General features: G+C 39.4%; 2 protein-coding genes across 5 annotated transcripts in view; one reads left to right on the forward strand and one right to left on the reverse strand.

Annotated features, from left to right (window-relative positions):
* Positions 1-14,161: 14,161 nt before the first annotated feature.
* Positions 14,162-19,024, forward strand: SUS4 (sucrose synthase 4). Its single transcript, XM_022038670.2, has 14 exons — positions 14,162-14,317; positions 15,251-15,363; positions 15,522-15,648; positions 15,737-15,888; positions 15,993-16,185; positions 16,284-16,619; positions 16,699-16,794; positions 16,878-17,051; positions 17,144-17,260; positions 17,334-17,500; positions 17,589-17,813; positions 17,905-18,468; positions 18,560-18,698; positions 18,784-19,024. Exons 2-14 carry the CDS (start codon positions 15,266-15,268, stop codon positions 18,811-18,813), a joined length of 2,418 nt encoding a protein of 805 aa, XP_021894362.1. The 5' UTR covers positions 14,162-14,317; positions 15,251-15,265; the 3' UTR covers positions 18,814-19,024.
* A 1,004-nt stretch (positions 19,025-20,028) lies between these two features.
* LOC110812031 (alpha/beta-Hydrolases superfamily protein) overlaps positions 20,029-22,928 on the reverse strand; it is a 33,449-nt gene continuing 30,549 nt past the window's right edge. For all 4 annotated transcript variants that reach the window (XM_088207248.1, XM_088207247.1, XM_088207250.1 and 1 more), the window contains 2 exons: positions 21,759-22,066; positions 20,029-21,101 (listed from right to left, as the gene is read on the reverse strand). In XM_088207248.1, the coding sequence (XP_088063374.1) occupies positions 20,804-21,101; positions 21,759-22,066 (606 nt within the window). In that variant the 3' untranslated portion in view covers positions 20,029-20,803. The remainder of the gene's footprint in view (positions 21,102-21,758; positions 22,067-22,928) is intronic.

Here is a 22,928-nt window from a genome sequence, read left to right on the forward strand (position 1 = left end):
ACCGGGATTGTGGTCTCTCATACCGGATGGGGTATGGAGACCTTATGTGTTTTGGCGCCCATACCGAACGGGGTATGGGGACGGCCCGTTTCACCCTCATACCGGACGGGGTATTGAGGTTTATAGTTTTGGCGCCCATACCGGACGGGGTATGGGACGACCCTGGAATCTGATTACAAGTGTTAAGGGTTCACGGGTAGCGGGACCCCTATGGATCCCCTTGGATACTAGTAGGCTGGTAAAAGAGGAAAAATATGTTGTGTAATGATTGAATTATAAAAGGCGTGATAAGTATTATGTTATACAGTTTATATAATTTCATGATGATGATAATGTTATTGCTTTCGTATATTGTTTTATGAATTTCACCGAGGTAAGTGGATGGTAAAGGATTTTATTATTGATAAAAGAATTTGTTGTAAATTATGCTCCATTGGTCTTTCTGTGTTTTCTACCCACCTTTACCTCCGTGACGGTGAGATATTGTGATGTCTTTACTGGGCTAGTGTAGCTCATTCCTTATTTAATCATTTCAGATCAGGAAGACATTGTTCCCGAGCCCGTTCCGCAGGAAGACGACGAAGGGGACGCCTAAAGACTCCATAGTCATATTCATAGCTTTTACTTTCGAGTTTCTCTTTTAATTAGTTTGATCTTTTATATTTTGAGCACGTTTTTGGTTTTAGTGTAAGGGATGTTGATCGAAATTCTGACTTCGCTTCCGCATTTGACATTTTTAATACACATATTTCATTTTAAATTTCCGAGGTCGTTACAGTTAGTATCAGAGCCGAGTTACCTCTGACCCATCCTTTACACAATAGTGCCTTAGAGAAATACTCACCGATATATCGTTACTCAACCATTCCTTGTGAATGCAGGTACACGGAAATGAGGAGAGGAAGGCCCCCACTAAACCGAGCGGCCCAAGATAATTCGCTTTGGGAGGATTTAGACAGACTATTTGAGATGGTGGAAGCTCTCGTAGCTGCCCAGAAAAGGCGAGAGGAGAGAAGGGAGTTACCCGGACCTCCTCCGCTATCGCAGGTTGAGCCCCCGCTATAGCAGGCTGATCCCGAGCCACCCCGGCAGGAGCCTGTTCCTCCACAGTACCACCCGACACCACAGCCGCGGTACGACCCGGTACCACATCCACGGTATCACCAGGCACCGCCACAGCACATTCCAGTACCCCCACCACATCAGCAGGTGCCACCACAGGGTCCCCCCGTTCACCCTCAGCCGACCCCAGTCCCTCTACCTCGGGACCCCGCTCATTCCTTGATCGACCCCGGCTTCATAGAGAAGTATAGAAGACTGAACCCTTCTACTTTTGCAGGGGGATCCTCTTTTGAAGAGGCCCAATACTGGCTGGCAGAGACTGAGAGAGCTTTCGAGACATTGGGAGTAGTTCCTGAGCAGAGAGCTGCCATTGCCTCCTACATGCTGGTAGGGGAAGCAGTACGCTGGTGGGAGCTCAAGCGGACCACCCTGCCTACACCAGCTACTTGGGAGCAGTTCTTAGCGGCCTTCCACGCGAAGTATCTCCCTAAACACATCCAACACCTGAAGGAAATAGAGTTTGCTCAATTGGTCCAGGGAAACATGATAGTGTCGGAGTATGCCCGTAAGTTTCTGGAGCTGGGCCGATATGCCCCGGAGACATTGATGGATGAGGGCCGAAAGGCCAGGAAATTCTAGTGGGGTCTCCGCCCGGAAATCAGACAGCACTTACTGGTAATGGAGCTCGAGACATATTCAGCAGTCCTAGCAAAGGCGCAGATCATAGAAAGGAGCTTCGACACCCACCCTCAGCTAGCGGGGAGTTCCCGACCTCAGCCCCGCTCCGCAGGCCAGCACCTACCGCGCCTGTCCAACCCAGTAAGAGGCCCAGACCCGCCATCCAGGCCCCTCATCAGGCTACGGGTGAAGCACGTGGGAAGATCTGCCAGCACTGCTGCAGGGATCATGGGGACCGACCCTGCTACCGCCTCATCAATACCTGTCGCATATGCGGTAGTGCCCAGCACTATGCAAGGGAATGCCCGAGGAACCAGAATCAAAGAAGGCCTCCAATCTAGGGCAGAGTTTACAACCTTACCCAGAAGGATGCCGACGCAGACCCAGACGTGGTACATGGTATGTATACTATCTCTGGCCACATTGCTCATGTTTTGTTTGACACTGGTGCATCATATTCTTTTGTTTCACATGTTCTTGCTTCCAAAATTTGTGTACCACCTGATAGACTTTATTCATTATTGCTTGTATCTACCGCTGGGGGGGAGACATTGCTAGGAGAGGTTATTTACAGGGCATGTGCCGTGGAGATAGCAGATAGAAAATTGAGGGTAGACCTGATAGGGTTAGACATGGGGGATTTTGATGTAATCCTATGAATGGATTGGCTAGCGGCGTATCACGCCACCATAGACTGCTTTAACAAAAAGATTGTATTTAATCCTCCCAACGAGGAGCCATTTACAAGTTAATAAAATCATTCAGTACTGATTTCCTTTGATGACAAGTTTTCTTAATTCCCAGTGCCTTAATCTTGTATTTTCTCTAACTAGGTAAACCCAAGAAAGAAGTTTGTATCCAAGAGATTCCAGTAGTCTGAGACTTTCCAGACATATTTCTGGATGAACTGCCTGGTCTACCAGTGGACAGAGAGGTCGAGTTCACCATAGACTTACAGCCAGGTACCCAGCCCATCTCGGTTGCTCCTTACCGAATGAGCCGCATCGAGATGGAAGAACTAAGGAAACAGATCACTGAGTTATAAGACAGTGGTTTCATTAGACACAGCGTTTCTCCTTGGGGTGCCGGGGTTACTTTTGCAAGGAAGGGAGATGGAACGTTGAGACTGTGCATTGATTACAGAAGGATAAACAAGGTAACAATTAAGAACAAATATCCTCTTCCCCGGATTGATGACCTTTTCGATCAGTTGCAGGGTGCACGGGTCTTTTCTAAAATAGATCTACGATCAGGTTACCATCAGGTAAAGGTAAGAACAGAAGACATCCCCAAAACGGCATCCCGAACCAGGTACGGACACTATGAGTTCCTGGTCATGTCGTTTGGGCTAACCAATGCCCCGACCATCTTTATGGATCTAATGAATAGGATCTTCAGAGAGTTCTTGGATCAATTTGTCATCGTGTTCATCGATGATATCTTAGTCTACTCAAAAAGTAGAGAAGAACATGCTCATCATCTTGCCCAAGTCCTACAGGTCTTCAGGGAAAAGAAGTTATATGCAAAGTTGAGCAAGTGTGGATTTTGGCTCGAGCAAACCGCCTTCCTGGGACATGTTATATCGAAGGAAGGGGTATCAGTGAACCCCGAAAAGGTTGAAGCAGTACTTGGTTGGGAAAGGCTGACAACAGTTAAGGAAATTCGCAGCTTCCTGGGGATGGCAGGTTATTACCGCCGGTTTGTCGAAAGGTTCTCTAGTCTAGCAGCTCCTCTAACCCGACTCACAAAGAAGAATACAAAGTTTGAATGGAATGAGGACTGCGAAAGGAGTTTTTCAGAATTGAAGAAGCAACTGACTATTGCACCCGTGCTGGCTCTACCGAGTGGATCAGGAGGGTATACAGTTTATAGTGATGCCTCCTATCTGGACCTGGGTTGTGTCCTGATGCAGCATGGAAAGGTTATAGCATATGGGTCTAGACAGCTAAAGAATCATGAGAAGAACTATCCTACCCATGACTTGGAGCTTGTCGTAATCATACACGCCTTGAAAACCTGGCGCCATTATTTGTATGGAGAGACCTTTCAGATCTATACCGATCATAAGAGTTTGAAGCACATCTTCACTCAGAAGGATCTCAACATGCATCAGAGAAGGTGGATGGAACTCCTCAAGGACTATGATTGTGATATCCTATACCATCCAGGTAAGGGCAACGTAGTAGCCGATGCCCTCAGCAGGAAAAGTGCAGGCACCCTACCCCATTTGATGGTTTCAGAATGCAGGTCAATTGGGGCCACACAGCAGGTTCGACTGCGAGATCTGAAGAGGGCCACATGTTTGGGCCACCTAGCAGTCCAACCCGAGTTAATCCAAAGAATAAAGGAAGCCCAGTCAGTCGACCCCGCCCTAGTAACCCGCAAGAAGGATGCAGAACAGGGAGTGAGTTCAGAATTTCAGATCTCTGCCGACGGATTGATTCGTTTTAAGGACAGAGTGTGTGTCCCAGACGACAGTGAGTTAAAAAGAGACATCATGACGGAGTCCCATAGTTCAAGGTTTGCCATGCATCCAGGAAGTACAAAAATGTACCAAACTATGCGAGCTCGGTTCTGGTGGAATGGGATGAAGAGAGATATAGCTGACTTTGTATCTAAGTGCTTGGTATGTCAGCAGGTCAAAGCAGAACATCAACGCCCAGGTGGGTTACTTCAGCCTTTACCGATTCCAGAGTGGAAGTGGGAACATATCACCATGGACTTTGTATCGGGACTACCCAAGGCACGATCAGGACATGATGCTATATGGGTAATTGTTGACTGACTCACTAAGTCTTCCCACTTCTTGGCCATCAGAATAACTGATTCTTTGGACAAGTTGGCAAGAATGTATATCCGGAAGATAGTCAGATTGCATGGAGTCCCAGTAACAGTGGTATCCGACAGGGACCCTAGATTCACTTCTCGGTTTTGGAATAGTTTCCAGCAAGCCATGGGAACAAAGCTGTCCCTCAGCACTGCTTTCCATCCTCAGACTGATGGACAATCAGAAAGAACAATTCGTACACTGGAAGATATGCTCCGAGCTTGTGCCCTTGACTCTGGGGGCCATTTACCCCTAATAAAGTTTGCCTACAACAACAGCTATCAAGCAAGCATTGGCATGGCTCCGTATGAGGCGTTATATGGACACCTATGCAGATCACCGATTTGTCGGGAGGAAGTAGGCGACAGAAGATTGTTCGGTCTGGAGTTGGTAGAGGAGACCACTTCGAAGATAGCTAAAATCAGAAAGAACATTCAGACAGCCCAGAGTAGACAGAAGAGTTATGCAGACACCCGGAGGAGGGATCTAGCGTTTGAAAAAGGCGACCGAATGTTTCTTAAGGTCACTCCTTTCAAGGAAATTAGTAGGTTCGGCAGGAGGAAAAAATTAAACCATCGATATATTGGACCCTTTGAAATCTTAGACAAGATTGGTACCGTTGCTTACAGACTAGCACTGCCTCCCGAGCTCTCCCGAGTTCACAACGTGTTTCATGTATCTATGCTACGTAAGTACAACCCGGACCCTTCTCATGTCTTGGCTCATGAACCGCTTCCACTCCAAGAGGACTTGTCTTATGAAGAAGTACCGGTCGGTATCACGGACCGAGAGAGCAGAATACTCCGCAACCGGGAAATATCATTTGTAAAGGTCGTGTGGCAGAACCACATGCCCAGGGAGGCTACTTGTGAACTGGAATCAGAATTTAGAGCCCAATATCCACATCTGTTCGATCAAGAGTAAGAGGCAAATTTGGGGGACCAAATTTCTTTAAGGGGGGGAGAGTTGTAACGCCCAAATAATTTCAGCATTTTCGTTATTATTTTTATTAATTTTATTTATTTAGTTTAATTTATATATTTTTTTTTAAAAAAACGCCACGTCAGCAGCCACGTCAGCGGCCCAGTCAGCAGTCCTGGCCAACCAGGACCTGCCGCGTGGCAAGACCACGTCGACCAGGGAACGGGCCACGTGGGCGATCCGCGTGCGCACGATCGGACGGCCCAGATGCGTCCCCGCGCGCACGGACAGCCCAGATACACGCGCACGAACGGCCCATATTCAATCAAAAACGGACGGCCCAGATTTAATCAAAATTGACGGCTGTGATCAAAAGGCAAAAGGGTATAAATAGAACCCCCACACCTGACCACAAAAACCCTAGCCGCCTGCCCTCGCCGGAGAAGACGAACCAGACGCCGGAGGAGCCGGCCGCCGCGACCCGGCGCCGCACCGGGGAGTTTTTCGACCGCCGATCGAGGTAAATTTCATACCCCCGACTCATTTTTCCACGCTGAATTCTCCTGTGGCCAAATCGGAGCTAAAATCCCGGCCAAACGGCCGAAAAATACGGCCGAAACCCAACGGCGCCGCCGCGCCCCTCCTCAGTTTTTGCCTCCGATGAGGCCCTTCCCGGCCTCCGTTTGATGCAATTTTTATATCACCGTGATCACCATTCTTTTCTCTACAGGTTAATCGGAGCCGAATCACCAAAACACGAACCTCGCCGGAGAGCCGCTGCACCTGAGAGCACCGCCGCCGGTAAGCTTCAGTTTTTCGTAATTTTTTGGCCCCCCGAGGGCCCTAGGGATGTTTTATCGCAGGGATCGATGCAAGTGTGGCCGAATTCGGCTAGAAACGGCAAAAAACAGCCAACCTGAGGCGAATCGCCGCCGCAAGCGGCTGTGCCGTCGCCGGAGCACAGCGGAGCCGCCGTGCCGGAATTGTGATATTGGCCGAAAGGGGCCTGGGTCTAATTTGGAATTTTTTTGGCGACGCGTGCAGGTACCAGTAGTGCGTTTCAGTTCCCCAGGAAAAATTCAGAAAAAATTAGGGACAGCCTGTAGGCGCACTGTGGAGCCGTGTTCGGACCCCGAAACGAGTAAGGACCCCTCACCCTATTTCCTATCACGGTATTAAAGTTCAATAATGATAAAACGGTATTTCTTGAATCAACGAATATGTTAAATTGCTTAAGGTCGCTAATGGAGCCCGAGTCTGGTGTGTTTGTCGGTTAACTGTTATATAGCCTATTTTACAGTTTTAAATGCAGTATGAGGTCTGATGTTTTCATTTCATAGTTTCGTGTGCATATTTTACTGTTTTATTGATTATGGGTTGAATGACTGAGAAACCGATGCTGTATGTTGTCTTGTTTGGCATAAATTACTGGTTTGCTTGTTTGTGTGTGAATTGATGATGCTGACTGAGGAAAAAGGGGAATGAAAGGTTATGTAAATTGATAATTGTATAATGTGATCAGCTTGACTAGATATCCTGGGAGATGGTGGACGGACCGAGTCTGTAGGGAACCCTACCGGGATTGTGGTCTCTCATACCGGACGGGGTATGGAGACCTTATGTGTTTTGGCGCCCATACCGGACGGGGTATGGGGACGGCCCGTTTCACCCTCATACCGGACGGGGTATTGAGGTTTATAGTTTTGGCGCCCATACCGGACGGGGTATGGGGACGACCCTGGAATCTGATTACAAGTGTTAAGGGTTCACGGGTAGCGGGACCCCTATGGATCCCCATGGATACTAGTAGGCTGGTAAAAGAGGAAAAATATATTGTGTAATGATTGAATTACAAAAGGCGTGATAAGTATTATGTTATACAGTTTATATGATTTCATGATGATGATAATGTTATTGCTTTCGTATATTGTTTTATGAATTTCACCGAGGTAAGTGGATGGTAAATGATTTTATTATTGATAAAAGGATTTGTTGTAAATTATGCTCCATTGGTCTTTTTGTGTTTTCTACCCACCTTTACCTCTGTGACGGTGAGATATTGTGATGTCTTTACTGGGATAGTGTAGCTCATTCCTTATTTAATCATTTCAGATCAGGAAGACATTGTTCCCGAGCCCGTTTCGCAGGAAGACGACGAAGGGGACGCCTAAAGACTCCATAGTCATATTCATAGCTTTTACTTTCGAGTTTCTCTTTTAGTTAGTTTGATCTTTTATATTTTGAGCACGTTTTTGGTTTCAGTGTAAGGGATGTTGATCGAAATTCTGACTTCGCTTCCGCATTTGACATTTTTAATACACATATTTTATTTTAAATTTTCGGGGTCGTTACAGAGCATATTTACCGATTGATGTTGAGACTTTATTGGCATAAGCTTGATTATCCATGTACTCAAATAATCGCACACAAAAATGATAACCAATTTCCATATGTTTAGTTCATTCATGAGATTTAAGATTTATTACAATATGAATAAGTGCGTGATTATTACATACTAACTTTATTGATTCATAAGAATTTCAAACCAAAATCGCTTAATAGCTATTTGATCAAGATTATTTCACTGGTTGTGATGGCTAAAGTTTGATATTTGACTTCAACAGAAGAGCGAGATATTATAGTTTACTTTATAACTTTCCATGCAATGGGAGATTCATCTTAAAATATATATAACCTTCTAACAAATTTTTTTAAATCCATACATGATGCCAATTAACATAAGAAAAAAATCTTCAACTTCATTGATGAATATGAAGAAAAGAAGAGCCTTGATTAAGCTTAAGTTTAAGATATCTAAGCAAATGTGCATAAGTTCTAGGTGAAGCTTTCACAACCAAAAAATAAATTGGCTCGATTTACGTATAACAAAAGCTATTTCAAGTTTGGAAATAAAACATATACAAGCAAATTTAAATATCTGACGTAAATATTTATCCAATTAGAATATGATTTATATTTAATGTGGATACACGCGATACTTTCTGTAATAACTCGACCCGAGAGAAATAACCAAACCCATCAGCTTTTTAGAAGCAGAAAAAGCCAAAACAATGCCGTTTTGATATGTAGGAGGGAAAAATATAAGCAAATGAAATGACATCGTTTTGAGAGCATCAAAACAATGTCATTTTGGTGACAAATAAAGAAAAGAAAATAGGGCAGCTAGAGGTATGTATGCCTCTGGCCCCCGAAGAAGAAGAGGCATATACACCTCTTCCCTCCACCGAAGAGAGAGGAGGAAGGCCCATATGAGGCTCTCCTCTCTCCGACTATAAAAATAGAGAGAGAGCAAGCCATGGAGAAGAGAGAGAGAGATATGTGCATAAAGAGAGAAAGGCTGTTGCACGAAGACAAAGGAAAGGACCAATGAAAGGGAGTTGCGACTGCCACTGACCTTCGCGAGGTGGTTTATGATGGTGCGCGGCTCTCCTCACGAGAAGCAGAAGTGTCGAGACGACCCTACAACCTGTGTGATTGGAAACCCAGAGGAATCACGCGACAATTTACAGCCGAAGAAGAAATAGATCTGCGACGGTTGGCTACGTGCGCGATTTCGCATATTCCTGACTCTTTCTGGCACGATTTTGCCATGTACGCACCGAATCACAGTGCGTGAAACATTTCACGGTGAATTCCAATCGATTCACAGTGGTCTGCGGTGGCACGCGTTGGTCCGACGGTGGTCCGGCAGCGGTGCTCTGATAGTGGCATGTTGTGAATTAGGTTCATGCATGTGGTGGCGTGTGGCGTGTGGCGATTTCGATGATTGGGATCGCGTGTCTATAGTAAATCTCGATCTGCTATTATATTTTAATTATTTTCGCAGGTATTCGTCATTTAACCCACGTGTTTTTGTTTGTAAACGAAAAAATTATCTAAACAGTTATGGAAATTCAGAAAAGACTATAGACTCGAACCAATAACAATTCAAATACTTTTCGATTCGACTGTAAGTAAGGGATTGAGTTAACCTTATTCAGAAGCCCCCATTTTTATGAAAACTTATTTTTTGTTAAAATGAATTATTTACAGTCTTTATAAACTGTTCACGTTTCCCACAACAAGTTCTGTGAACTCATCATATTCGCATGTGTGCAATTGCATATGATTGAAACCTACATGATGTTGTATATGACATATAATTATGTATTCATAATGTTGCTGGTATGTTTATGCAGATTTTATGCATGCTATTTATCGAATTATAGGTGTGTGTGAAGCATATATATATAAATGTATAATTATAGGTTGTGTAACGTGTGTATGTATGAGTGAACAATTTATATGAAACTGCTTTTAGAATATATATATGTCTTGCGCGAATATACAAGTATATTTATATTGTATGTGTTGTGTGTTTATATACACTTATTTGAACCGATAACTGTGCATATAAAGTGTATGTATTGTATTTATTGTGCAGGCTTGTTGATATATAATGTATATATGATATATAAATAGGTGCATGTTTGAATAGGTCATCTGGTTGTGAACCTAATTAATAAAAAAATAATATAAAAATCTTTAAAAAACGAAAAAATCCATTTAGCCAGTATTACCAAGGGATGTGTGTGTGTGTGTGTAGTCTTTTGATGTGTAACTTCAGTGAATCCTATCTATAGATACGGCTTTAGTTAGATATGATGAAGCGATAAGAACTATGAACTATATACTGTGTACTGCAAACTGTGAACTATGAACTGAATTGTAACGTATTCATGGGGTAGATGAGATCCTTACTGCCCTCGTTGATGCCGGCGGAGACAGCATCGCGCGGTGAAACTATTTTTAATAAGATATAAACTGATATGAAGGAATAGAAAGTCATGAATGAAATGTATGATACTGAACTACTAAACTAATATGTACTAAACTGTTTACTGCTTAAATTGTGATACTGAATACTAAATGATTCTATTTATGGAATTGTTTATGCTCTGAGTTATAATACTTAAATAAGAAATTTTGAATATTTACTGAATAAATTGATTTAGAAGATTTGGTGATTGAGTGTGTGTATATCTTTGTTGTGGGTATTGCATTTTTTCCTTTCTGAGTCCGTAAAACTCACCCCAGTTCACACCCACCAATATAGATTAGTTTAGATCAACAGTAAGTTCAATGTTGAAGGAAGACTTTGAAGAATATTTAGTAACAGTAAGAGTTTATCTTGTAAAGTCAATTTAATTATATTATAACAAGGTTCATATCTTGTAATTCCGTATATGGATGATTGAATATTAAGTTTTTGTTTATTGTTGCATAAATGTATTAAGACTATAAGTGTGGAGCAGCGTTCATTTCTCAACGGAGAAAGCAGATCGTTACACTTTCACTAATGATATTAATTTGAATATTTTAAAATATTATAACGATGAATTTAATATTCTGATTAAAGGATAAAAGGATTAAAATACAATTATATTCACATATGAGTCACATATCAACACAATTAGATTGACAAGATGCAAAATAAAAAGGAATTTCATTGATTTAATTTACAGAGGACACACAGTCGACATCCCATTAGATTTCTACAATATATAAAATGTATACTACGGTTTTTAGATGATACCGAGTCAAATATTGCACTACACTTGGGTTTACCAAATTTATTGTTTGGTTCGTCTCTTCTATATATATATATTTCACAATCTTTTTTGTTAATTATATGTAATTGTTATAAATACAAATAATAAAATTTTAATATGTAATAATGACGGCATTAATTTGAGTAGGAAGATTATGGGTTCTAGAATTAAGATGAAGGGAGTTTTTGGGTTCTAGTTATAGAATTAAATGAGCAATAACTTAAAATTTGAACCTACACAATAAGTATCTTGGGTACCATCACACTCATGCAATTATTTTTGTTTGCAAACATTGTCCCTTTCCTCTTAGTTGTCAAAATGTTTAGTATGTAATTCCATGGAAAATGATTTTATTTTATTAATTCCTTTTTCAATATATTGATTAATGGAGTGATTTCTATTCTTTTTTTTTTATTATTTAGTGTGATGTATATAGGACAAACTAATTTAATTTAATTAGTTTTAACAAAACCATTTTTTTTTTTAAAAATTTCTTTATATAAAAATTGTAAATTTCAATTATATTGTATATATATATATATATTTTTTTTATAAAATTATATTACAATTGGTGTACGTGGTAATAGCATTTATGAGTTTTTATTAAAAAAAAATTTAATTGATTAAGAAGAAAGCAAAATAAAATATGATTTTTAAAGGATAAAATCCAAAGGATTTAGACAAGTTGGTTCATTCTCCTACAATTTCCACGTGATGCTCCTAACACTCCGTCACCGTATATAATATACATGTATATATATATCTGTAATGGGACATATACCACGTGATTACTTGTATGGAATTCAAAAACCAGTGACCCCAAAACCACAGTAACTCACCCAGCCAGCCACTGGATTTTTCAGTACTCTGTTTAGAGATTGTACGAAATGGCCTTCATTTTTTTATTTATTTAAAAATATATATATTAAAAATTAGATCAAATTGGATAAGCTTCTTCTTTTTTTTTTTTTTAATTTAGTATTTAATTCCCAAAATTCAAATTAATTTGCTTAAATTATACTTTTGTCGGTGACCACGCCACGTCAAACATTATAACCTACCTGACCAATAGAAATTCTGTTGTTGGCTGTCTCGCACTTTTGGATGTGGGTCCCTGAATCATACTCCTGCCATCTTATTGGCTACTCCCTCCCCCGTCACGTAAGGTCAATGGGGTCATCTCTCTGGCCAATAGAATTCTGCCACGTGCCTTGCAATCTATTATTTTGTATCTACCCGACAGCCTGACCCCACCGTACCCGTAACTGGCGCGCTCTGACCTTTAGGTTTAACCCACATTCCACAGTCATTTTTCTTTCTTCCTCTAATTAATTTTATATAAATAAATAGTAATTATAGATTAATTTATAATAAAAATAAATAAGAATGACGTTGTATTTAAAAATTAAAAATATTATTTAAGATTAAAATAAAGTTTAAGTTAGAATAAATAATAATTTTTTCTAAAAATATTTAATTGGGAGTAAAGAAAAATTGGGCGCGAGAATCCTAGGTGGCAAGTGGGTCATGACTTATTTATTTATATTTATAATTTCCATTTTTTTTTATTTTGTCTTAAAAAGAAAATGGAAAAACATGTTTAGGAGTCAAAGACAGGATGAGGTGGTTGAGAAATGAAACCGGCAAATCTTAAATCTTAAATAAAATCCATTGCAAGTTCACTTAAAAAATATATTATTTAGATTTTTTCTATATTAAAATTAAAAAGCTTAGGATGTAAATTTTATAATAGGATTACAAAAAATTAATAATCATAACTCAGATACAAGTAATTAATGTATAGGATTGATATCTATCTAACAAATGTATTGTAATCTTTACTTAAAAAAAAAAAAAAGAAAAGGAACAGGAAACAATATGCTTAACCCGGGGGAGACCAGTGGCTTTATAATTTAGGTATAATAATGTATTGCTCAATGAAAAAGGAAAATGAATTGAAAAAACAAGTGGGAAAGAAAAGTGGTATTGATAGGAACAGAGAAACCAGAGGAAGGTGATTATGGGATTATCAGAAAACACAGGCACATTTAATATTAATTTTTTTTTTTTTTTTCTTTTCTATCTGGTTTTGAAGCCAAACACCCACCACGGTCTTTACCATTCCCCATCACCACTACTATAAAACCCCTCTTCACTCTTAACCATTCTCCACTACCCTTTACTTGCTTTCGATACTTTCATCTGCGTTCATTGCGTTTTCCCCTGTTAATTTCTTCTCCCCTTTCTTTCTCTCGCATTTTTCTTTCCCGAAGGTAAATGCAATGCATGTCTTAAAAATTCATATGTTCTTGCTGGGTTTCTGAACTTGGGTTTCTTCATTAAGTTCTTCGCAAATGTTTTTTTTTTTTTTTTTTCTTGTTGCATCATTTTGCTGCAGGATATTCCTGTGGATCATCTTTATTCTTTGACTTTTAATCATATAATATGAATGTTTTCTTCGCATATATGTGTTTGTGTGTATATACGCACAGGAAACGTCAATGAATTAATTAATATACATTGTATTTGTACGTGGCTTGGGTCAGGTAAGATCCTATAAAGTCTTGGTTGTGATGATCTGATATGGGCGCAAATCTGACCGTTGAGTCTATGGTCCACAAATGTCCTCTCTGATTTAATTGTTTTCAAAAGGGGCAAAAACGAGAGAACTCAAAATGAAATTTTCTCCCTTACCCTCTGATTTATTGGGCTTTAATCCCCGAAAAAGCTCCAAAAAGCTAGAAAATGCCAATACTTCCTTCATTTTTTCTTGTACCAGATGAACAAGTTGGTAACTTTTTAGTTGGATAAGTTTCTTTCTCTCACGTATTGTTTGGTTGGTAGATTTCTTGAGGATTACGGTGTTAACTATGGCAGTTGCCAGATTCTCTTATGTTTGCTTAAGCAATTTATTTTTCTTTAATGACGGACTATAAGCACAGAAGTAGAGTAATAATACAATTTTGCTTTTGATTGGTGAATTGATCTGTGATTTTACAAAAGTGCCCTCTCGCCTCCGGCTCATCTTTGAATATTCGGCTGACAAACAAAGATTTAACCGTGGCCCTGGGTTTTTGTCTTTTCTCTTTTTCAATTAAAAAGTTGATCCCTTTAATATATATTTTTTGGGGGCTCCGTCTATAAATTTGCTCATCATCTAGTGCTTGGATCACCTCATTGCGTTCATTTGATCAAAGCTTAGCTTCACTCTGTTTAGGTGCTTTCCTTATTTTTCTACTTCTATTTCTCTTGTTCTTCTTTTTTTTTTCTTGAAATATATAATTTTATAGTTTCAAGTTTTTTTTTATCATTCCAAGTTCATAATGTTTCGTCAACTTTGAACTTGGAAATGGTCCTTATTTTAATCATGATCCGTGTTTCCTCCATTGCTGATTTTGCTTTTCTTTGACTAGATTTCTGAATGGGTTTGCGAACTCTGCTGCTTGAGGATAGAAAAAATTCAATCTTTATTTCTCTTCCCAGTCAAAACCATCTTCTTTCTTCTTATTCTTCTTTTTTAAAAAAAAAAAAAAAAAATTCTGCGCACTGAACATTCTAGTAAACATTTTTTTTCCTGTTTTCCTGGTAAAAGACTCTCTCTGCTTTATTCTAGTTGTTTAACTTTCTCTTCTTTATCCGTAAAAGCAGGGATTTGGCTATCCCTAAATATTATGTTTTATTTTCCTCAAATCACATAAAGAAAGATCATGGAAAAGCAGAAGAGAATTTATTATGCTTATAATGGGCCTGAAGAGTTTAAATCTGCAATTTGTTGTAAACAACCAGATATGCCTAATATTAGTTTGAGGATAATGTGGATTACCATATAAAATGTTGGTCTTGCTGCAACTATCAATGGATCTAATCTGTTTCTGTATTCAAGACAGTAATCTTAGTTGTTCAACCATGGCAGGTCGTTTTTAAATTTGTATTAAATCCGATAACAACATACTTAAATATTAAATATATTAAAGATAGGTTGGTGTGGTGGCAGGTTTGGAAATTTAACCCTCGTTGTTTTCATGTGTGTGTGATGTCACCATAATTAGCTGTATTGACTTTATGGCGTTTATCCAATCCAATCGTCCTTTATAATTGATTATTTTGGTTTAATTCTGCACCTTTCTCAAACTTTCTTCTTGTGCTGTAGTTTAACTGAGAATCAATGGCCGGCCGTGTGATCACCCGCGTTCACAGTCAACGTGAACGCCTGGACGAGACACTTGCTGCCCAAAGAAATGAAGTGCTGGCCTTGCTTTCAAGGTAACTTGTCCGGAGTTTTATATATATATATATGTGTGTGTGTTTGTGCATGTAAGTCAGTATTGTAGATCAAGCAAGTAGATACAGATGATCAGTTGTGCGAGTTGTATTAAACTAGGAATATAATTGAGTTGTGTTGTTATATCTGGGTACTGCAGACTTGAAGGCAAGGGAAAAGGAATTCTGCAACATCACCAGCTTATTGCTGAGTTTGAAGCTCTTCCTGAAGACAACAGGAAGAAGTTGGCTGAGGGGGCAGTGTTCGAAATTCTTAGATCTTCACAGGTTAGATTAACATGGATCATCACTTGAGCATTTTGTTTTGTGTTTAGTTGTCTTGTTGAACAATTTGGGTGGTGTTATAATGATACAGGAAGCAATAATTCTGCCACCATGGGTTGCCCTTGCTGTGCGGCCAAGGCCTGGTGTATGGGAGTACATAAGAGTAAATGTTCATGCTCTTGTTGTTGAAGAGCTGCGTGAGTCTGAGTATCTTCACTTCAAGGAAGAGCTTGTTGATGGAAGGTAACTTAGATCAACTCCCAGATTCATCATCCCTCCTCCTTTTGCTTCTTTCTTACTTTGCTTGGGTTATTGATGATCTTGATTTCATTGCTAAAAAAATGCAGCTTGAATGGCAACTTTGTGCTTGAGTTGGATTTTGAGCCCTTCAATGCATCTTTCCCTCGCCCAACTCTTTCCAAGTCGATTGGAAATGGAGTTGAGTTCCTCAACCGCCATCTCTCGGCCAAATTGTTCCATGATAAGGAGAGTCTGCACCCGTTGCTCGAGTTTCTCCGAGTCCACTGCCACAAGGGCAAGGTATCTCTCTCAACATATAATCCTTCTTGATGTGTATTTGTGCTGTAATGTTTGTGATTCCCAGAAATTCTGTGGTCTAATGTTATGTGATTGTGCAGAATATGATGCTGAACGATAGGATCCAGAACCTTAACTCGCTTCAACATATTCTGAGGAAGGCAGAGGAATATCTGTCTACATTGCCACCCGAAACACCATATGCTGAATTAGAACACAAGTTCCAGGAGATTGGACTGGAGAGAGGATGGGGTGACACAGCTGAGCGTGTGCTAGAAATGATTCAACTTCTGTTGGATCTTCTTGAGGCACCTGATCCCTGCACTCTTGAGAAGTTCCTTGGCAGAATTCCCATGGTTTTTAATGTTGTCATCCTTACCCCCCATGGATACTTTGCCCAGGACAATGTTTTGGGTTACCCTGACACTGGAGGCCAGGTTAGTTCACAACCATGCCTGATCTATTGTCTTCCTGTTCATCTGTATTTATACAGACTGATTTTTCTTTCTCATCCAGGTTGTCTACATCTTGGATCAAGTCCGTGCATTGGAAACTGAGATGCTTCAACGTATAAAGCAGCAAGGCCTTAATATCACTCCACGAATCCTCATTGTAAGTGCTTTTAGTCTCCTCTGTTTATTAGGTTGGGTTGCAGTATCTGTTTATTAGACCTCAACATCACTTGCCATATGCAGATTACCCGGTTGCTCCCTGATGCGGTGGGGACTACTTGTGGCCAGCGTATGGAGAAAGTATATGGCACCGAGTATTCAGATATTCTTCGTGTTCCCTTTAGAACCGAGAAGGGAATTGTTCGACAATGGATCTCACGATTTGAAGTCTGGCCTTACCTAGAGACCTTCACTGAGGTGAATTTCGGTTTTGCAGTAATACATTTTTATTGTTCTCAAGTTGATTTGATTTTCCTTTTTGAAACTAAAGATGGTACTCTTGTATCCAGGATGTTGCAACTGAAATTTCTAAAGAGTTACAGGGCAAGCCTGACCTTATCATTGGGAACTACAGTGATGGAAACATTGTTGCCTCTTTATTGGCTCATAAACTGGGGGTCACTCAGGTTTGTTCTTTGTTTCTTCTCACCAATATTTTCATTTCTTTCTTCACAAGCTAACCATGTTTTATCTTTGCAGTGTACCATCGCTCACGCCCTTGAGAAGACCAAGTATCCTGATTCAGATATTTACTGGAAAAAGCTTGAGGACAAATACCATTTCTCTTGCCAGTTCACAGCGGATCTTATAGCCATGAACCACACAGATTTTATTATTACAAGTACTTACCAAGAAATTGCCGGAAGGTAGTCCAATCTACTGTGGTAATTGATTTTTCTTGTCCATTTCTGGTCTGTTAAGACGTTAACCTTCTTATCCTTTTTGTGATTTCAGCAAGGACACTGTTGGTCAGTATGAGAGTCACACGGCTTTCACTCTTCCTGGACTCTACCGTGTCGTTCATGGGATTGACGTGTTTGACCCCAAGTTCAACATTGTGTCCCCCGGTGCTGATATGAGCATCTACTTCCCATACACTGAGGAGAGTAGGAGGTTGAAATCTTTCCATCCCGAGATCGAAGAGCTTCTTTACAGTGCTGTAGAGAATGAAGAGCACTTGTACGGACACCATTTAGTTTTGTTCATGTATCTATTTTCTTGCTTTAGTTAGTGAATCCCTCTGGCTAAAAATAATTGGTTTTGGGAACAGATGTGTGCTAAGTGACCGCAGCAAGCCCATTCTATTCACCATGGCAAGGCTGGATCGTGTGAAGAACTTGACTGGACTTGTTGAGTGGTACGGGAAGAATGCTAAGCTACGGGAATTGGTTAACCTAGTTGTAGTGGGTGGAGACAGGAGAAAAGAATCCAAGGACAATGAGGAGAAGGCTGAAATGAAGAATATGTTTGAGCTGATTGAAAAATACAATTTGAATGGGCAGTTCAGATGGATCTCCTCCCAGATGAACAGGGTGAGAAATGGTGAGCTCTACCGCTACATTTGTGATACCAAGGGAGCTTTTGTGCAGCCTGCATTGTATGAGGCCTTTGGTTTGACTGTTGTTGAGGCCATGACCTGTGGATTACCAACATTTGCAACCTGCAATGGTGGTCCTGCTGAGATCATTGTACATGGTAAATCTGGCTTCCACATTGATCCATACCATGGTGGTCAGGCTGCTGAGATCCTTGTTGATTTCTTTGTGAAATGCAAGGAGGATCCATCTCACTGGGACAAGATCTCTCAGGGAGGCCTGCAGAGAATCCAGGAGAAGTAAGCACACTGCTAATTCTCTATACACCATTTCTGATCATGAGCTGGTTTCAAGTTCAAGATTGCTAAACTTATTGCTGATATTTTGCAGGTACACATGGCAAATTTACTCTCAGAGGTTACTGACTCTAACCGGAGTTTATGGATTCTGGAAACATGTGTCTAACCTTGATCGTCGCGAGAGTCGTAGGTACCTGGAAATGTTTTATGCCCTCAAGTATCGTAAGCTGGTATGTTTGATTGCCTAAAGTTCTGCTGATGAAAAAAGCATTAGTATTTTGGTTTTTGACACCTTGTTTATTTAATTGTTTTCAGGCTGAATCTGTTCCTCTAGCAGTTGAGTAAGTGGAAGTTTGGAAGGAAGGCAACTTGTGGGTTTTGAAGAATAATTAATATATATGATTGTTTTGGCATTGTGAATGGTCAAGAAAGGCCTTAAATTTTCCTTTTTACATATATATTCTTCTTTTTATTTCCATTTTGTATGTTATCATCATCGGCTTTGTTTGAATTTGGCTGTTGAGCCCATCTATTCCAGTAAAGGTTTGTGTTTTTAGTTTTTCAGTTTCTTACTTTTCTCTGCGATAATTATGATTGTTTTTTTCTTTTGGCAATTTGTTGTAATTGGCGATTAAAAAATGTACAAAATGGACGAGCTTTAGAGACCCTCCGCCTGAATTGAAATCCACTATCAAGAATTTAGACACTAATGGTGGCCAAAAAGGAAAAAGGGTTTATGAACTGTAATTTGGTAGTCACTAAATCTCTTTAGATTTAGACAGATGACCACCTAAAAGAAAAGATGAGCTATTACGTAATTGATCATCAAATGAGATCTGCGTCTTTTGGAAAAGGACATTGGCAGCAATGAGAACCTTGCTTATGAAAATATGCTCTGACAAACTCTTCTCATTATTATTACTGAGCATATTAAAATTTTAAGGAGAAAAGTGGACCATTTGTTACTTCTGAAATGAAAATTTATTGCAGCTTGGAAGAATTTGTTGGGTGGTATATGTCCCACTAGATCATGAGTCTTTTGTTCTTTTGTTTTTTTTTTTTGGGTATAACTCCAAATACCTTTTCTGAAAATTTGTGGATAACTAAAAGACAATAAGCCAGACTGCTGAATGTTAACCGTTTAGAATTTCCTCTTTGGGATCGTAGTACCAAATAGAATTTTCGATAATCTCATCTGAAAAAAAAAAAGAAAATTGAATTTAACATAATCAAAGTAATTTTTCTTACAAAATTTGGTATGAAGGAAGCTTTTAATCTTAAGGTTAAGGTAGTGCAAAATAAGATAGCTTCCTTTTGAGGTATGCCACCATGACTACGCTTAAGTTGGAATATTCTATGAAATAACAGCACTTCAGACTTCAGTGTAGATAAAGATTGATACGGTATTTTCCCTTCGGCTATAGGGTAAAGAAGCATATAGGCCTTAGGTATCAAGAGCATCACATTTTCTGCCCCAAAATGATAAGAAGGTTTAAAACTCCTTTCAAATAAAATATATGAAAATTCTTGTAAGAGATTTCAGATCCAATAGACATGACATTAAAGTAGAATGCAAGTGCCTTTCATTCTGTATAAAATAATAAAGGTGGAAATATATATACATATTCAAGAACAGGAATAATGATCTTTCCGATAACAATGCACTTTCTATTGGACGCTAGTGAGTAGTGGAGGTGATCCGTCCAGTAAAAGAACAGAAAATCTCAAGAGTCCCACTACCCTAGAATTACCAAAAATGTTTTACAAGTTGCTGCACTATACAGATCTACATAATTTAATCAATCGTTGACAAATGGGGACAAAAATGAGCAGTACCTAAATTTTTACAGGACCAGGATGATATTGATACATTGGACAAACAGGACGAAACCTTAAACTAATATACATCACTCTCTTACAAAATTTGCCTCAACTTTGGCTTTCATTACCTACCAACTACTGTATACCCGTATCTCTGTCTTAATCGTTTTTAGTTCTTATACTTCTCCCTACTTCTCTTTTCTGCACAAACCCCACCTCAACCTCCCAGACCAAAACAGATAGGAGATTTGCATCTGTGGAGTTGATGCCTGTATTGTTGAGTATTCCAGCATTATAGAGGCAGAAACGCTGTCAGATCTCCACCGGGCCTCTACTTCCTTTTCTTCGTTCTCCACTTTCTATATCATTCTTTGGTAATTTGCAGATGAAAAAAGGAACTTAGTAAACACTATAATTACAACAAGGCCAAGTCTTCCGAGTTAGGACCACTCAGCAATTGCTAAATGTTGAACTGAACATTCTTCAATACCTGTTCATGACTTTAAATTTATTCTCAGACTTTCTTAAATTTTTTCCTTTCCAATGGCTGCCTTGGATAGAGGATAATTGCCAGTAATAAAGAGAATGCAAGACCAACTATCCCGCTAAAAGGTTCAAATGGGTGGGTTCCAGTCACCCAAAGAGGGAAATTGGGATTATAGGTGAGGAAGCCACCTGTCTGTAAAACAAAGCTTGAAGTCATTATACCTGCACGCAGCCCAATCGGAATGAAGATACTTCCTTTGCTTCGTTGCTGAGCCCCAGCCAAAGCCAAAGATAAAAGCCATAGCCCTGGGATTGCCCTCAAAGACCTGAAATCCAAGAGAGAGATAATGACTAGTAAGGTTAATTGGGTAAGAGATCAGTTTCAGATAAGAAACTAAGTAAGCTCGTTAAAGAAACTGCACAGAAACTTGATTAACTGGTGAAGCCAAGGTAGTCGACAAGGGGTTACAATGACACTCAGGAAATCATAATAGAGAACAATAAATACTTTTTTCATCAGTCAGAGCCTAAATTAAGTAAAGGATGGGCTCAGATGGATAATTATTTCCTACTTTACATCCATTCTTTGCAGAAGGCACAACTAAGGGATGACTTTTAAAATAGTTAGGATATATGCCCCTTTTTTGGGAGAAAACGGATATAAGCCATAATTGATAGCCAATTTGAACTCTAAAAGAAACAAGCCACCATCTAAAGATATAGCATCCAGCTTAATCATTTAACAAAAGAAAAATATTGAGTCTTCTAGTAGTGCATCTCCGAGAATGATTCAATAGAGCTAAATTATGAAGAGCAATTAGTCCTAAGAAATTCTGAGGACAAGGGAATAACTTAATAAGTGTCAAGTCAGAGATAGAGAAAGCATATCCTGCCAAAATATGCTCATAAATAGGGAAAAGGAAAATGCTAAACAAGAAGAAAAAATCATGCTAAAATTTTTTTCAAAATAACAATTGAGATACCTCTGAAATATAGAAAATGCAAGTCCTGATATAATAATTCCCCGATGATAACCAAGGTCAGCTGCAATTTCCTCTGGTAACCAGGACCTGAAAAGTAGTTCTTCAACAAGCACAACACCAGTTGCCGTTATGATTCCTTGACCAGTTAGCATAATCGTTCGTCCATAGACTTTGAGAGACGCCATTGTATTCAAAGAAGGAAGACTCGAAGGCCAAGAAAAACTGACACAGCCAATTAAAGCATTTATGGACTGTATTAACAGAACAACCATGATTCCTCCAATCATGCCCCTCAAAAGTTCTTGAATCTGCAAGCAATAAGTTAGAGTGATAAACTTTATGTCCAATAATGTACACAAACTGGAAAAAAAAATTCAACAGGACTAAAACATAATGGCTGCTGTTTTCAATAAATAACAGATCACAGAGAACTTGGGGTATTGAGTAACAATGAAAATAAGCAAAAACCATTCATATAAACCCAAAACATACTAGAAAAATAGGGGAAAAGAAAACAGATTAATGGAAGGAACAAGGAGAAACACAAACAGAAAGGATGAAAATATAGAAGGAAAAAAGGAACAGAAGGATAAAAGGGTGGCAGGTAAAAAGGAAGGCAAAGCTATAATTGTTATTAACCAAATACAGCATCACAAAATGCAAACTAAAGAAACTTCAAGAAAGATTTCTCCCAAGAAAATTTATTCTGGTTCTGAAAGCAAAAAGTTCGCAAAATGTTTTACTCCCAATTCAATTCCCTTGGTTGAAAACACAACAAAGTGCTGGTTCAGATACAGAATTGGGATTCTCGCCTAATGTTAGCTGGAACATGACCGTGTAGAATTACTTTCAGTGTTTTCTTTTTTACTATTTATTTTTTCTTTCATTGACAACCTGGCAATGTAACAAAATGCTTACTGCCATTTTCTGCTTTTTTCTCTTCAACTAGGGAAGGTTGTTAGTTTTTGTCATTTTCTCATTCTTTTACCTATAAAATGTGTCTGATCATCGATGAATAAAAATGTGAGAAAAAGAGAATTATTTCTTACTCTAAAATTCTTCATGGTATTAGACTGTACCTGATCCAAATCCTTCAGCATCCCCCTTGCATTCAATAGGCAATGGATGAGCAGATCTTTCTCCGCCCGAAGTCCTTTCAGGCTCCCATCT

The sequence above is a fragment of the Carica papaya genome, chromosome 7 (genome assembly GCF_054855325.1).
Source record: "Carica papaya isolate Zhongbai chromosome 7, ASM5485532v1, whole genome shotgun sequence".
NCBI lineage: Eukaryota > Viridiplantae > Streptophyta > Magnoliopsida > Brassicales > Caricaceae > Carica > Carica papaya.

What these genes read in the sequence shown, in the direction of transcription:
- SUS4 (XM_022038670.2), top strand. Translation starts at nt 15,266, where the DNA reads ATGGCCGGCCGTGTGATCACCCGCGTTCACAGTCAACGTGAACGCCTG. An exon ending in TCCACTGCCACAAGGGCAAG is followed by an intron (nt 16,186 to 16,283) that starts GTATCTCTCTCA and finishes GTGATTGTGCAG; the next exon opens with AATATGATGCTGAACGATAG. An exon ending in ATAAACTGGGGGTCACTCAG is followed by an intron (nt 17,261 to 17,333) that starts GTTTGTTCTTTG and finishes TTATCTTTGCAG; the next exon opens with TGTACCATCGCTCACGCCCT.